Below are 16242 nucleotides of genomic sequence, written 5' to 3'. Positions count from 1 at the left end.
TTGATTTGATGGGGGCAATCTAAATTCCTTTTTTTTAAAAAAAAATCTAAAATCATATTAATGGCATTTGAAATGTTGCTTCATGTAGTTATATATTGCCCATGCCTCCACAAAATGGTAATGAAGTAAATATAAGAAAAAAAACATTCTGGCCAACAAAAAATAAAATAATGCCTCAAATGCACTTTCTCGTGACTCCTTTGATCCACATTATAAATCACCTTTGAGAGTCTAACAAACAAAGAAAAAGATATGTTAAGAGGGATGATTCAAAAGTTTGATCTTCGGTTTTAATTATAAAATCTTATTTGGAGCCTACAAATAATATTTTATCATTAAGACAGGAAGTAGTAGAAACATTTATGGTCCGTAGAGCTGCTAATAATCACGAGTTGGAGGCACGGCCAGCTTGTCTACAAACACGGCCCTTTGTTTGCAAAAGGTCTTTTTCTTTTTCAAAGGAAATAGTCGATTGCTTTTCAAATACCACAATACTGAGAACCTCGACCCACCATCAAACATATCTAGTTCTTGAAATCCTGAAGACTTTCCTGAGCATGAATAAAGAGGCGTGACAAAACAAGGCGGCCCAAGAGTAACGGCTAGGGGATGGCAGAGAGACAGAATTCCGGAGAGAAATTTCAGGGGCGGTTCCATTTATGGGGGAAAAACTGGCTGTCTGTACCAGGACGACAAATGAGTTGGTACAAAAAAATCAAAGGCCGAACTTACAGCAGCTGATGTGACCATGACATCATAATTTTAGATTCAACATGAAATCAAAAGATATACGTAAATGTAAACAAGAAATTTAGACTAGGGTCTCATATGCACAAACTTGACCCAAAAAGACCAAACACAAATCATCAGCTACTTTTCCAATGAGCAACTGCCGATGCGGTTATATTTTAGACATCTTTTCCCTTGCTTTTGAATTTTATATATTAGACATCAGTTCCGTGCTGTTTGAGCCCGGGGATACCTTGAAAAAATGACATAATTCTACATTTTGTAGAGGGCCAATCAAACTTTTTTTGCGTCAGAAGAAAGAAGCCCCATCTGCTCTGTAAGTTGATCCATATTTTCCGCTTTGTCCCATCCATTTTCGACTGCCTGCGCCTCATTTCCCTTTAACACATCAGCAGCATCAATCTCAATCTCCCCCGGCAATGGACTTTGCACGAAGTCATCCCAAAAAGAAGAGTTGCGTAACAAGTCATCAATGTCAGTATCAGGCGAAATACTACCAATATCAATGGGCATCGACCCATTTACCCCCAGTAAGTTAGGATCCATGAATCCCTCATCTCCTGTTTCAGGTCCCATATAATTCTCTTCAGGAATATCAAGAATACTTCCTGTCGCCATCTCTGGTATTGAAGAAAGCTCAGGCATGACATCTACCTCAGAAACAGGGACAGAAAGTTTCTCAGATGCACCAATGAGCACATTTACATCGGGGTATTGAGCAGTCGTAACTTTTTCAGAAGCCCCATACTGTGGAGAAGACTGTTTTTCAGACTTGCCAGCTGAGGGAGCATTCACTGAAGTTGGGGGGACCTCTTGAAGGGTTACTCCACAACTCCGATTTGAAGTGCTCCCACTGTCCATTGCCCCTGATGATGTTGAGCCATCGCCGATCAAGTAATTGTCTGAGTTATTATTGAAAGATTCTAGCCAAGGGGTATCCAATTTCATGATCTGCCTCAACATTGCTTTAGCAGCTTCATTCATCAAAGGTTGGTACTTAACAATTTGTCCATCAGAAGCAGTAGCACACTCTGTTTCAGGAATACCCTCCTGCTTAAGGCGTCGTTTTTTGTTGGCTTCAGTTATGCGTCTATTGCTCTCATTTTGCTGTTGTACAAACTGTGTCAAGAAGCCAGGGCTCTGGACAGCCTTTGCAAGGAATGACATCATTTGCTGCTGACGTTGTTCCATGCCCTGAAGGCGCTGAACCATCTGTTGCATCTGGTTATCAGTGGCCTGTTGCTGTTGTCTCAACCTCACAAGCTCCTGCATGAGCACATTCTTATCTCTTTTGAGCCTTTCAACCTCTTCCTCTAGACCAAACTTCCCAACCTCTACACATGGCCCTACAGATGAACTCTGCCCATGAGATTGTTGTGCCTGTTGCGGACTATGACCATGGGCAGGTTTCCGCCGGGTTATACTCTTAAGCAAGTGCTTCTGACCCCTCAAAAAGCCCTCATTAGCAAATTCCCACCGATCTGGATCGACCTTCCTGAAACCCTGTTTAATTATGTTGACAATAGGAAAAGAGATAGGAAGGAGGTAAATCATATGTTCAGTTAAAAAGCAAAACTTTTCAGTCAGCATGTACAAACATGATAGTAGACGCATACTTAAATTACAAGCTGACAGATAGAATGTGATGGATCCATAACTTTCAGACCTATGATGCTAAAGGGCCATAGCAAGAGAATGAAGACAAAAGATAGTACAACGGCAGAGGCTGCATTATCCACCACTGTAGTGGCTAGAGGATTCTAGAGGGAAATGGGCACAATAACAAATTATCACAAGGGACATAATCGGCAAAGAGAGGAAGAATTAGAGTCAGATGTAGGAGAGACTCTAGCCTCTTAAATTAGACGATGCGTTTTTCTGGTGTGCGAGTGTCAGTGTGCGTGCGTGTCTTTTTGCATTCATTGCTACTATTATGCTTAGACCTAAATCCTTGTTCTTGGAGTTCTATTGAGTAAAGTTCCATTACTGGGGGTTTGTTTAGTAAATCATAATATTTGTACAGCCATTTTGCAAACTTAAACGCCTGGTTCCCAAGCTTAAAACGCTGAATCCCCAGGTTAATACCTGGTTCCCAACAGAATGAGGAAAAAAAGAAAATAAAAAAAGAGCACACATGGATATGGTGCAATGATGTATCTAAAGGATACATGAGAGTCTAGCCATCAAAATAAATGTGTTCGTCTAACTCAAATCTGGCAATTTGGACCTGCTCCACAAGAGGGAGAATTTAATGTTTCAGAATAAAACAGAAGCCAAAAGGCCCATCATGCTATTCAATGTTTCAGAAAACGTCCATCAGTTTAATCATTAGTAATAATATGAAGCCTAAATCACAAACCAGCATGGGCAAACACTCATGCAGGTTCAAGCAGAATTTGAGATGCTTCTGCTTTACCAGTCCAAATGACTCCCATCCTTCAGTTTTGTAGGTAATGGCATGCGCACATTATATTTTGGATCTAATTTTCAAAATGAAAATCTTGAAAAGTCTATGTTTCTGATTATCATCAACAAGTCTCATGGCCAAGCAGATTGCAGATCAACAACATCAACCCCACATAAAGGATCCAGACCAGTATTACAATTTACAACCTAACTGAAAAGTGAAAACTGCTCTTCGTGCAAACAGATATATAAATAAAAGAGTCATAACCATTTGGGAGAGACTCAGAGACAGAACTTACTGTTCATTCTAAACTTATTTAAGGTGAAACTCATTTCTTCACTACCAAGTGATGAAACTCAGTTGTCATAAGCTAAGCCTCTTCAAGCCTTCTACTCATATCTAATCCACAACAGATTAAATTAAATATAGCTTATGCGGAGGGAACCTAAAGATTATGCATGTCTACAAATCACAAAAATATCCCCAAAAGAAGAAGAAGAAGAAGAAGAAGAAGAAGAAGAAAGTAAACTAATAAACAGGGCTGAATTGCTGATAAAGCAAGCTTGCAAATGGCTAGGCTTGATTCCTAAAATACAGCAGTAAATGCAACCCTTAAATCCTGCGTTTAAATAATATAGTTATGGTTAATTCAGCATGAAGACACGATTGCCAAAATACATCATCCCATTAATTCCTCTAGTTCCAAGTATTAGGTTAACCTTCGGAATAGGATGTCTTCATGCTAAAGAATGCAGTTCTGTTCCACTAAGGCAGGTGATCTATTCCACAAGACTGCTAAAATGGAAACAATCTTCCTCCATGCAGCGATTGACAGAGCTGCTATGCCATTTTCTACAAACCCTAAGCTTTGTGTCTCCATTAGCTGGAAAAGCAAGTTAAATTAATCTTCTTATTCAAAGCATCAAACTTACATGATTAAGGGTGTGTTTGGATGAAACCAAACCGTGGTTTGGAAAAGTGATTCTGGAGAATAGATTCTGGAAAAAATAGATTCTGTGAAGAATAGATTTTGTAAAAAAGTGATTCTGAGAAGTGAGAGTGTTTGGATAGTTGTTATCAGAAGCACTTTTTATATATACAAATTACTAAAAAAAAGACATAAGTTAATATGATAATTACAGAAAAAATAGATTTTATGATATATTTTAATTTGAAGAAATAAAATTGTTAATAATATGTTTTTTACCAACATAATTAATAATACATAAGATAATATAATTAATAAATAATTAATGTCTATATATATTTATAAAATATAAGATTAAATATATTTATAAAAAAATATGTTTATAAAAAAAATAACAAGATACATATCATATAGGCCCTCACACTCTCCCTTTTTTCTCCAAAAGCAAAAAAATTTTGCTTTTTCCAAAACCATGGTTTTGACCCAAAACCATGGTTTTGGTTTTTGGAGAGGCTGTTTGGGTAGCATTTTCCCCAAACCATGGTTTGGGTCCCCAAACCATGGTTTGGGGTGCTATTCAAACAGAGCCTTACTCATCTAATCTAATCCTAGTAACAGGAAAACTACAATCAAAAGTTATTGTGTCACATGATTAATTTAAGCTTTGAATTCTGCAGCAACACAAAACCAATATCATTGTCCAAAAAGTTGACAAGCCGGGCAACAAAGCAGTTTACCAGAGAATCCTTGCTCGAGACTCTAAAACCTTCTTAAAACAATTTGAATTTGAAATATGTCTCCTTTGTAGTCGCGCATATAACATGTCCAATGGCCATTTATATAAATATAACACAGGAATGAATGCAATTAAATAATTGATAAACAGCTTTCTTGGTCAAATTTCCTCTTCCAACCTCTTGACTTGATGAGAAAAGGCAAGAGGAATAGATATCAAATTGAAATCTCACATGCTATTTGATGCATAGACATAAAAATAAGACATCCTGTCCCAGCTCTGACTTAGTTCAAGTGTAAAGCAACTACGAGCTTGATGCTACTATATACTTTATCTGGAAACGATCCAAGATGATAACAGGGAAACAGTGATTCAGGCAATACCCAAAAACGAACAGAGAAAATAGAGCCACTCCTCCTCACTCCTTGATATTACAGCCAAACTCACCTCAACTAACGTATAAAATTACAAGTCACATGCACCAGATCAACCTGTAACATTCAAAGTCAAACTAAATAAACAACCTTTCCACCATTCCCATCAGCAATTCTAACTTCGAATGGTTACCAGCTCCAAAAAAAACACAGATATAGAAATTCAGTGGTTGTCTAATCACCTACACAACATTCCAAGCATGATTGGTTGGTTACAACAACCTTTAATCCTTATTCTTTCTCTCTAGCCTCCTCATCAGCAGTTAAACTCAACTTGGTCCTCTTGTTACTCTTGTGCTATCCTTTCTTTCATAAGCCTTGAACGCTCTTGGTCCAATTGCTATGGGTCCATCAAACTTCTATAACTTCATTATTTTGCGACCTACTAGTCCAGTGATTGAATTCAAGGATAGCTCCACATAGGCCAATATTTTCCGAGATTTCTCTATAATCTGTTCTTCTATTTCCCTAGTCCCCATGTCCTATGTTCCTTCCTCTTCATTTGAGATTAGTATCTTAATTTGCTTGTTTATACACTACTGATCGGCCCAGATTTTTCTTGGATTTAAAACAAAGTCTACGCCCTCGCCTTCTGTCAGTCTCAACCTAGGACAATCTCTTCTTGTTGCTACTACTGCCATTGCCACTGGCAATAGAGATAATAGGGATGGTGACCTAGTTACTAAAGGTCTTACTCTCCTCATCCCCTGTCATTTCCAGATTCTTCCAAACCAGACTGTAATTTCCACTTTTGGGCTAATGATCTTAAGACTCAAAAACCATTCATTAGTGTTTCCTAGTTGTTCACAACGTAATCCTACAAAGAACACTTCACCATCATTGGTGGACCCTTTCTTCTTATCCGTTCAGCCATAAAATTTGCCATATTTGGGCCTGGCCTTATAAGCCCACAATTATCGTAGAGAACAGAATATCTTTACGCCACAAAGAGAATGATTCCTATGCCACTATGGGAGTTTATCTGTTCCACAAGATTGTTGGATGTGAACCGTAAACAATCATCTACCTCCATGTAATGATTGGCAGCAGCTACATAGTTTTTTACGAATCCTAGGCCTTGAGCCTCCACCAGCTAGAAAAGCAAGTTGACATAAATAAATCTCCATATTAAAAAGCTTATATAACCCTCATTTCATCCTAGCAACAGCAGAACTAAAATCAATAGCTCACGGGTCGTGTTGATGTCTAACTTCACCATTCAATTACATAACTCTTTGCAAAGAAATAGGTCATGGTAGAGGGCCAATATCATGGTACAAAAACATATCGGTAAATTCACGCTGGACATAATAGCAACTCTTTAGCGAATCTCTAGAGATCCCAAAACTCTTCAAGCATTTTGAATTTGGAAATGTCTCACCACTTCATTTATATAGTATGTGCAGCATCCTTTTAAATATGATACAGGAATAAACTTGCAATTAAGTAACTGATAAACCTGAGAATTGCTTTCTTTGTGAAATTTCCCTCTTCTGATCGATCTAGATGCTGAGAAAATGCAGGGGGAATAATATCAAATTGAAATTTCACAGGCTATTTCGTAGATATAAACAAAGTAATACATCCAGTCCCAGCTTTCAGACGTAGCTGAAGTCCAAAGCAACTACATGATCTATTGGATGAGGGCCTCAGGAAACTAGCTACATTATCTGGATACGAATCAGGGAGATAAAAGAGACAATGGGATTCGGGTCACGCGCAAAAACAAAGGAGGAGAAGAAAAGGGTCAGTCCTTCTCGCTCATCAACAAAGAGCCACACTAATCTCAGATAACGCAACTATAAATCATAATTCACCGCATCAATCCAAAACATTCAAATTAAATAAACATTCGATGTTAAATTTCAACCCCATCATTCTCATGACCAATTATAAAATCCGTAAGGTTATTAGCGCCAAAAATAACACTGCTATAGGGGGGAAAACTGACGTTGTCCAATCACTAATAGATACCAGCAACAACATGAAAATCAAAATGAGAGCTAAAGAGAAAGGAAGGCATACATATGTATTCAACTGCCTAACAAAGCTGGAGAAGTTATTGTGCTTGAAGTACTTAGGCAAAAGGTCCCGGGCAAACTCAGGAGGGTTCCAAACAATAAAGCTATTGTTGGTTGAGCTCCAAGAAACGATCGCATCACTGGACGGGTCATCCACCATGTCATATGTCTTACTAAGAAACGGCGGAGGCGCGTTGGTATTGGGAATGGGAGCAGGAGCCGGCGTCTGCGTGCCGCCACCGGAGCCGCTGTTATTTGCTCCGTCCATGTCAAGAGTCGATTTACCAACACACAAGAATTTAAAATATAAAAAAAGAAATCTTTTTAAAAAATATGATTATCTAGAATCTATCGTTTTAAAGGGGACGCAATGCCGGCCATTTGTATGAAACTTAAACCCTAGTTGGAGGCAGGCATAGTCCAGAGAAGTGTTGGACTTGGAAAGGAAAGGAAAAAGTGAAGTGACAGAGAGAGATAGATCGACGAAGTTCAAGACTTTATAAAGAAAATGGGGTTCAAAAGGACAGGATAAAGAAGATTGTGTGTTTTAAGAGACGACGAACGGAGGATGCGACCTGGGTTTTACCCATTGAGGGACTGAGAAGAAGACGATGGATTTTTTTTTTTTTTTTGCTTTTTTTGCCTTCCCTCTTTTTGGGGCCAAAGGGGATGGATTACTTTTTGAGAATTATGAATTTAGATTGGAAATATTGCGTTGACTTGTTAGACATTGGTTATACTCCAGATTTTAAGATCATTAATATCCATTTTAAGAGATATTTTTCTTTTGACAACGATTTTATTTTTTATTTTTTTTGCCATTCTTTTGCCAACGATTTTAACACATATAGTTATTTTAGTAATCAATCTGATAACAGTTCGTAAAGTTCTTCTATCACACATGCACAGCAGCATAGGCCTCTTATTTTTTTATATAAATGTATAGTTTAATAATATATTTTAAAAACAAGACATGAAAAACTTAATATAATAAATATAAGAAACTTAATTTAAATATTTTTATAGAAAATTAGTGAACTTGATTATTTATAACAAATAGATATTGATCTTTTACTCAAAAGATAAATATATATTGATCTCTTAGAACATTAATAAAAAATTATTTTCACACGCGCAATCAATAAAAATGATATAATAAAAGTTTTATAAACTTGAAAAATAAAGATATTGAAGTCTCATATTTAAAAAAGCTTCTATATTTAGGTTTGGAAAAAGTAACATGAGACATTTATTCAATAATCTATTGATCTTCTACTCAAAATATGAGACATTATTCAATAGTTGTTAGTTGTTAACAGAGGAACACATTTATGTTGCTTTATGCAATATACAAAGAGGATAAGAAATTAACAATGCTAAGAAAGTTCTGGTTAAAAACAAACATAATGCTAAGAAAGAATTAACCAAGTTATAATAAAAAAACTCGTCTATTGTCATATAATTGGTGAATTGGATGGCAAATACATAGATTAGAGTAGCTGTATAAATTCATTTATATAAGAGCTAACCATGTCACTGCGCAAGAAGAGAACAATCTGCCCACGTTTGATTGCACGGTTGAAAAATGTTTATACATATAACATATATTTGTTAGGATTAATATAATTTTTTTATCTCTTGAATTTATTCTTATTTTGATTTTAAGTCCGGCAATAGATAAAATGATTTTTAAGTTTTTATTAAATTATAAGAACTAATATTTAAAAAAATTAAAAAATTAAAATTTATAATTTAAAATTTAAGGGATTAAAATCAAAATAAAAAAAATTTAAAAGACTAAAGTTTATATTCAATCTATTTGTTATTTATTATATTGTAATTGTTATTTTTATTTGTAATTCAAAAATATAAATAACTTATTGACCGTAAAACTGCTTTCATTGTCTTGTCACAGACCTCCTATGCTCTGAACTTCACATGTTTATTGGGACTTTTTACATGTTATAAGAAAATCAATAATTAAACATTTATTATTATTGTCATTTAGTATTCCTCAAGACTCATTTCGCAACGCTTCAAAGTGAGTCAAGGAGTATTAACATATATGTCTGGATTCCCCGTTTTTGCCATCCGCTGAGAATTCCCGCTTGGCCTCTCTGGGGCATTTGGCGGGAGGGAAAAGGGAAGGAAGAATGAGCTCGTCGGCTATGGAGGATGAGGCCCCTGACCTGGTTTGCCAACTTGAACACGTTCAAGGCTTGGTCGATGCTCTCAGCGCCGTTCGTTGGAAACGCCACCAGGTAGTTTATTCTCGCTTACATCCTCATTTTCCACTTGGAATTGCGTCCCCGAACTATCACAACTATATCGATCTCTATGTGAATCAATTAGCTTATCGCTGTCGTCGCATCTAGGACGCGGTGGTAGAGTTGTCTGAGCACGGCATCGTTTTGATTGTGGAAGAAAGCGGTTGTCTTCAGGCCAAGGTTTATCTCAAACGCGAGGTACCCATTTTGCTTGTAATATTTGCATTCTTACTGGTATATCATCATAATTACGTATTGCGACGGTCTTCTTAATTTCTCTGGGGAGTTCTGGTCGCAACATTCAAGTTAAATTCGAGTGGCATTCAGTATTTTGCCCTTTTTGCTCATGCAGTAATGCCTAGATTTGAGTTTGAATGTGTGTACTTGTAGCTATTCGCTCGTTATGATTACAACGCACAGGGACGGCCTCGTTTTGGAGTAAGCTTGGGCCTTCTAGTGGATTGTTTAAACGCATTCTCGGTTCCTGGTCAGTCAAGCATGATTGAAATTCAGTACCCTGGTCCTGACATGCAGGTTCTTCTGAAGTAAGTATATGGCCTTCGTTGATAATTCGTGTTTCACTGATTCGGGGACATGCAATGCTGACAGATTCGTCTTTCCTTGGCAAATTATTTATTAATAGACATTTTCATTTTTAGTGCCTGACAATGGCAAGGGCTGATAAGACCTGAAAATTCACTGGTTACTGAGTGCTAATTACAGTTCGATGGACGCATTTCTTTAATCTGATGCGTGAATTAACGTTTATCATTCTGCAAAGTAAAGCTGTCCCCGGGAAGAAATAAATAATACTTTATCAAGTGAGAACTTCTGATGGATTCTGTCATTCTTTTTAGTCTAACTGGCATGCTGGCAAGTTTCATGGATTTTTATTGAACACAATACTTGGTTACTTTTAGTTTCTTACAGTGCTACAGGTGTAAAACTACACATTTTGTGGAACGGCCTGATCCATGAATGAAATTTACCTTCTTCACTATTTTAGGAAAGTTGATTCGGAGGTTGCTAGCATTTATGCAGAGATCAGGACAAGGATTCCTGACACAATGCCATGGGACTACAACTTTGAACCGGCTGGAACAAATCCTCTAACGTTTACTGTTAAGGTATGCTGCAAAGTTCTCATATCACTATGTCCCAGTTAGATGCTGCTTAACATTTCAGGTCTTGCCACCACAAATGCTGCTTTATATGTACACCTTGTTCCCTCAAGTTTCCAAATCTTGTATTTGCTTTATGAGATTGACAATAAGGTTTTTAATATTTAACTCTATAATAAGCTACTCTGCACTTGTACATGCTAATAAATTACTTTTGAGTTATGGAATAGGCCGCTTACCAACCTTAATGGTGCTCATTATTAAAATTCTTGGGTGCACTAAATGATGCGAGTTGTATTTTTTGTACTGTTTTGGAATTTATGGATCTATTCATGCTTTTTGAAAGAAAAACCATCTTGTTTAGTTTATTTTGGAGAATGCACTGCAACTTATATTCCAATTATGATATCAAAATCTAGTCTGCAGCACTGAAGGAAGCTATTGAGGATCTAGAATGGCCTGGATCAAGCATCCAGATCATTCTACAGCCAGTTCCCCCTTCTGTAACCTTGAAAGGTGAAGGCCATGGAGACTTGCAGGTTTGTGTTGTCTTGAACTAATGAATGAGCTCTTGTCGCTCTGGATCAATCTTATAGTGACAGTTTTTCTCATTCTCGCAGATAGACCTTATGTATTATGCAAATACTGATCTCTTGGCAGCATTTCAGTGTGATCACCGGGTTTCTTACAAGTAAAGTTTTGCATCATTACTTGAAGTAAAGCATGTTTTCCCTACCGTCATAATATCAAGACATTTCTTTGAATTCATGTCAGCAGGTACAAATACAAGTTCCTCAGAGCGACAACAACAAACATACCAAGCAGTGTTATCAAGGAAAACAGAGGAAGCAAGCTAACCGTTGGGAGAGGTGGACTTTTGAAAGTTCAGCATCTGGTTTCGATTGGCAAATTGCCTTCCTCACATGCATATGTAGATTCTGTGGGTTACCAGCAGCCAGGCCGTATAGCTTATATTGAATTTTTTGTGAAACCAGAGGAAGTCGAAGATTCGGAATAATTATTAGACAGTTTTTGGAATATTACTGCTGCCAGGCTTTGCAGTGTACCTTGACTTTTTTAATGAATCGCTGTTGAAATCAAGTACAGGAGTAATTAAGGTTTTTCTTTTTAGTTTTACTATGTAAATCATAAATTTCTAGTACAGGAAAATGTTCCTTTTCCCCTTCTAGTAATCTTGCAACATTATAAACCATCTAGTTTGCAGCTAAGCCGATAGCTAGAAAATTTTTTTAATACTATGGAGTTTAGGATTAATACTCATTAACTTATGTTACTAAATCTGTATTGAAACAAATTTCTTACTCTTTTGTTTTCTGGTCTGGAAGACTCATATGGCACTATGGGTACAGCTTACTATTCTGTTCGTTCGAAGGTTTAGTTAGTAAATCAGGTTGGCTTTTGTAGAAAGCTGAACTAAAATCAACAGTAAGTATATCAATTTCCATCTATGGTATCAGGGCTGAGACCTAGATGGACAATATAATTTTTTGCCTTCAATTTGTTGTAAAGTCCCTCAATGCATGATTTGATTGTACAAACTAACTCTATAAATAGGGATACTCTTGGGGTCAATGTTCTTACTTCCAACATAGAATTGTTAACATATGTAGTTTTCTCCTCCTATTGAAAAATAAACAACCCTTCATAAATGCGCTATCAGTTTGTCACTATTGCTTGTTTATTCCCTTTTGCTTGATTTTGGATCCTATCCTTTGTTTTACATAGTTCCATTTAGGGGTGAGCAAAACCGAACCGTAACCGAAAACCGAACCGAACCGAATTCAATTTCGGTTTTTCGGTTCGGTTATTTCGGTTTTCAGTTATATATTCGGTTTTTATTTTTTAAATAATTCGGTTTCGGTGTTCGGTTCGGTTAGTAGAAAAAAAATTCGGTTATAACCGAATAACCGAAATAAATATATCATATATTTATATTTAATAAATATTATTATATTAAATATATATGTAGGTATATGTGAACTTTTTTAATATATTTATATTCAATAAATATGGTTATAACAAATATTATTATAATAAATCACATTGAATCATAAAATATTTATTAATTAATAGTTGTAATTGTGTTTTATTATTATTTTTAATTTAAAATCATTTTTCATATTTATATATTTCGGTTAATCGGTTAATCGAGCCGAAATTTTCGGTTAGTTCGGTTAATCGGTTTCGGTTCGGTTTTTAAAATTTACTCTATTCGGTTATTCGGTTAGTTCGGTTATCACCGATAACCGAACCGAAAAACCGAATACTCACCCCTAGTTCCATTGCCTTCCCCCACCCCAACCCGAGAGTATGAGAGAATAGCCTAATAGTAAGAGGATTTTCTCTTTTTTTTTTTTTTGGAACTTCTATTGAAATTTTCCAAAGAAACACTTAGGATTTAACACTTTATAACATGAAGCGGTTGTAATATTGTACCCAAAAAAAAAATTGAAGCGGTTGTAATAATGTATCTCTAAAATTTCTTAAAAATGATAACTCGATAAAATTGAAGAATTTCTAATATTTTCTCATATCACTTTTTTATGTTAGATGGCGGACTTTTCACTGCCTTTTTATTTAGTTTTTTATTTTGTTCTATTTTTTGTTGTTTTATTTTATTTTCCCAATGTTGTCGCTTGTCCTCTGCGTTTTGGAAGTTTTCTCGTGACTCTAGAGTTTCTATTTTTCCAAAAAAAAAATAAAAGAATAATAAAGAAGGGTGATGTATTGGAAGAAGGAAGAGAAAATCGCTTGGGAGTCCCACATCGCCTATTTTATCAAAGAAATGACAGAATATAAATGATTGGAAAGGCCTACCCTCTAGCTGAGCTTGGTAGCGCAAGCTTGTAACACCTGGTTGAGCTAGAGGCTGCGTTCGCTGGCTTGCCCGTTCCAAGTCGGGTGCTGAGTCGCGGGGCCTAGGCGAAGGTCTGAGTCTCGCGGCTCCTAGACGGGAGGAGATAATGCGTGAGGCTAGCTTCACAGAGCAGCGAACACCTCTGGCTCTCTACAGTGAAAGGATAACAGGCCGCTGCACCCCCGGCTCACAAATGCCCGGTGATCCTAGCTGCTTTGAACCATCATTCCTTTTGAAATTCCCGTTTGGAGCGGAGTAATACTCGTCATTCGTTGACTGTAGTATGTAATCGCCTTCGTTTTTAATATTACTCTCTGATTTGGAGACGTTTTAATGTTGATGGACCTGTCTTTATTTCTTTAGCAGACGCCTTTATTTTCCTTGCTTCAGATGAAAGGGGCCAATGGAAACTGACAATTTATAGGTCACAGGTTTTTAATTACAGCTAGATATGGACCCTTTTATATTCTTGAATAAATTTTGAATTACACTTCGACTTACATTTTTCTGTTGTTACTGAGCTTTGGGAAATACGTAGACTTTGAAAGGAGGAGCATTTCTCTCGTGTAGTTTGTTGGGGAGAATGTTATGCAGTGCAACTTATCTTTCAATTATGGCGTCAAATTCTAGTCTGCAGCACTGAAGGAAGTTATTGAGGATCTTGAGTGGCCTGGTTCAAGCATACAGATTATTCTACAGCCCATTCCCCCTTCTGTTACTCTAAGGGCCTGTTTGGTTTGAGGGGAGGGGAGGGGAGGGGAGGGAGGGAGGGGTAGGGGAGGGGAGGGGAGGTTTCATCCTCACCTTGTTTGGTTTGATTAAAAAGGAGGGGAGGGGAGGGCATTTAATGATCCCTTGTTTGGTTTAAGGAGGGGAGGGGAGGGATAGTAATAATCAATTTACCATTTTACCCTTACATATTAGTTTATGTTTTTTATTGATATATTATATAAATTAATTTACATCTTAATTTAAATTATATAATTTAATAAAAATTCAGTCTTATCATGTTAATATGTGTATTAAAAAATTGGTATAGTAATTTTTTATTCTAATTAATATAATAATATATTTAAAATAATCCAATTAACAAATTTTATATGCTATAAGAAAAATAAAATTTTATTTTCTTTAGGCTATCTTTTTTTCCAGCTTTAAAATATATTTAATAAATAATATATTTATAAAAAACAATTAATTTTATAATATTATAATTTTTTATTTAAATATTTTTTATTTTTAAATAATTTTTATAATATATTTTTAATTATAATAATGTATATATTTTTTATTTTTTTACTTAGGATAATATATTTTTTATTTGAAATAAATATTATAATAATATATTTTATGGATAGAAGTGGAATATTAAAAAAGCTATAAGGGCATAATGGTCCAAAATTTTGGCTCCCCTCCAAAAACCCCCAATTTGGAGGGGAGCCAAAATGGGGGGAGGGAGGGAGGGGAGGGGACATTTTAGCTCCCCTCCCCTCCAAAATTTTTAACCAAATGAGGGGAGGGGCTCATTTGCCCTCCCCTCCCCTCCCCTCCAACCAAACACACCCTAAAAGGTGAAGGGCCGCGGAGAAGATTTGCCGGTTTGCATTGTTTTCATTAATGACTGAGCACCTGCCCCCTCGGATCTATTATACTGTAAATGTTATTGTCTTGCTCGAAGATAGACCCCTGCTATGAACCTCACACAGAGTAGCAGAATTCAAAGGAATATATAGTGCTTAGAACTCCAATGACTCAAAAATCAGTACAAGATATACATGCAACTCAAACCAAATTACAAAGATTGGAACTTGAAAGGAGAATGATAACGGAAGAATTACACCATAAGGGAAAACGACATGAATCAAAAAGGAGAGAAACTTTGAGATCGGAGAACTGAACCACAGGTAAAGGAGAAACTTCAGAGAGAAAAAGGGAGAGGATTCCACAGTAATCGTTAACAAACTCTGCACATGACAAGCATGTTCCCTTCTCTCTACGTCATCTTCCTTGGTCATCGATTCACCATGCTTCATTACATTAGTTCAGAGTTTATCTTAACAGGTGCACAGGCTCCTCAGAGTGTCAAGTAATATCCCAAGGGGGGGAAAAACAGAGGAAACAAGCTAACCACAGGATGAGGTGGGCTGCTGAAAGTTCATCAGCACGTAATATTGCCAAATCCGCTGCCTCACGTACATATATCGATTCTGCGGGTTATCAGGACGAATAGCTTATATTTACTTATTTGTGAAATCAGAGGAAATCGAAGACTCTGCGGATGATTATTAGGCTGTATTAAGCAAAATTTCCCGCCTGGTTATGCATTGTGCCTTGACATTCTCATTGGTTTGATGTCGAAATGTAGTACAGGAGTGATGAATGATTTTATTTTACTTTTACTGCGTGAAAAACGAATATCTTGTGCAGGAAGATGTTCTCTCCTCCCTCTCGGAACTCTTGACAGTCGTAAATTATCTGGTTTGCGCAGAAAATTCCTCCCCAAAAGAGTGTAGTGCTCCTCAAACTAGATTTATGCTTATATATGATCTTATAAGAGTAACGTTTGGGCAAAAGATTGAAGATTTCAAAAGCTCTTCCATATGGTTCCACAAATGTATGGTTTGCTGCTGCTCTTACAATTCTTAATATTAGGTTGCAGGTAGCTTTGAATCAAATGGGCAGTTTCATTATGTAAATACA

At 36.5% G+C, this 16242-nt stretch overlaps 2 protein-coding genes across 3 annotated transcripts; one reads left to right on the top strand and one right to left on the bottom strand.

Moving 5' to 3' along the window:
• Window positions 1–850: 850 nt before the first annotated feature.
• LOC114740466 (heat shock factor protein HSF8-like) lies at window positions 851–7895 on the bottom strand. The gene is made up of 2 exons (XM_028928612.1): window positions 7281–7895; window positions 851–2253 (listed from the first exon to the last, which is right to left on the bottom strand). Exons 1-2 carry the CDS (start codon window positions 7542–7544, stop codon window positions 1024–1026), a joined length of 1494 nt encoding a protein of 497 aa, XP_028784445.1. The 5' UTR covers window positions 7545–7895; the 3' UTR covers window positions 851–1023.
• Window positions 7896–9343: 1448 nt separating this feature from the next.
• Window positions 9344–11804, top strand: LOC114740467 (uncharacterized). 2 transcript variants are annotated; one of them, XM_028928613.1, is made up of 7 exons: window positions 9344–9537; window positions 9652–9741; window positions 9934–10088; window positions 10550–10670; window positions 11084–11203; window positions 11285–11355; window positions 11439–11804. In XM_028928613.1, the coding sequence occupies exons 1-7, from the start codon at window positions 9430–9432 to the stop codon at window positions 11680–11682; spliced, it is 909 nt and encodes a 302-aa protein (XP_028784446.1). In that variant the 5' UTR covers window positions 9344–9429; the 3' UTR covers window positions 11683–11804. The 2 variants fall into 2 exon arrangements, with proteins under 2 accessions (XP_028784446.1, XP_028784447.1); XM_028928614.1 differs by having other exon boundaries at window positions 9348–9537; window positions 11442–11804.
• Window positions 11805–16242: the final 4438 nt, after the last annotated feature.

This window comes from Neltuma alba, unplaced genomic scaffold (assembly GCF_004799145.2).
Source record: "Neltuma alba isolate B1F8T4 unplaced genomic scaffold, ASM479914v2 tig00003156_pilon, whole genome shotgun sequence".
Classification (NCBI taxonomy): domain Eukaryota; kingdom Viridiplantae; phylum Streptophyta; class Magnoliopsida; order Fabales; family Fabaceae; genus Neltuma; species Neltuma alba.
The sequence above is the reverse complement of the archived record's forward strand: the minus strand, read 5'-3'. Positions and strand labels throughout refer to the sequence as shown.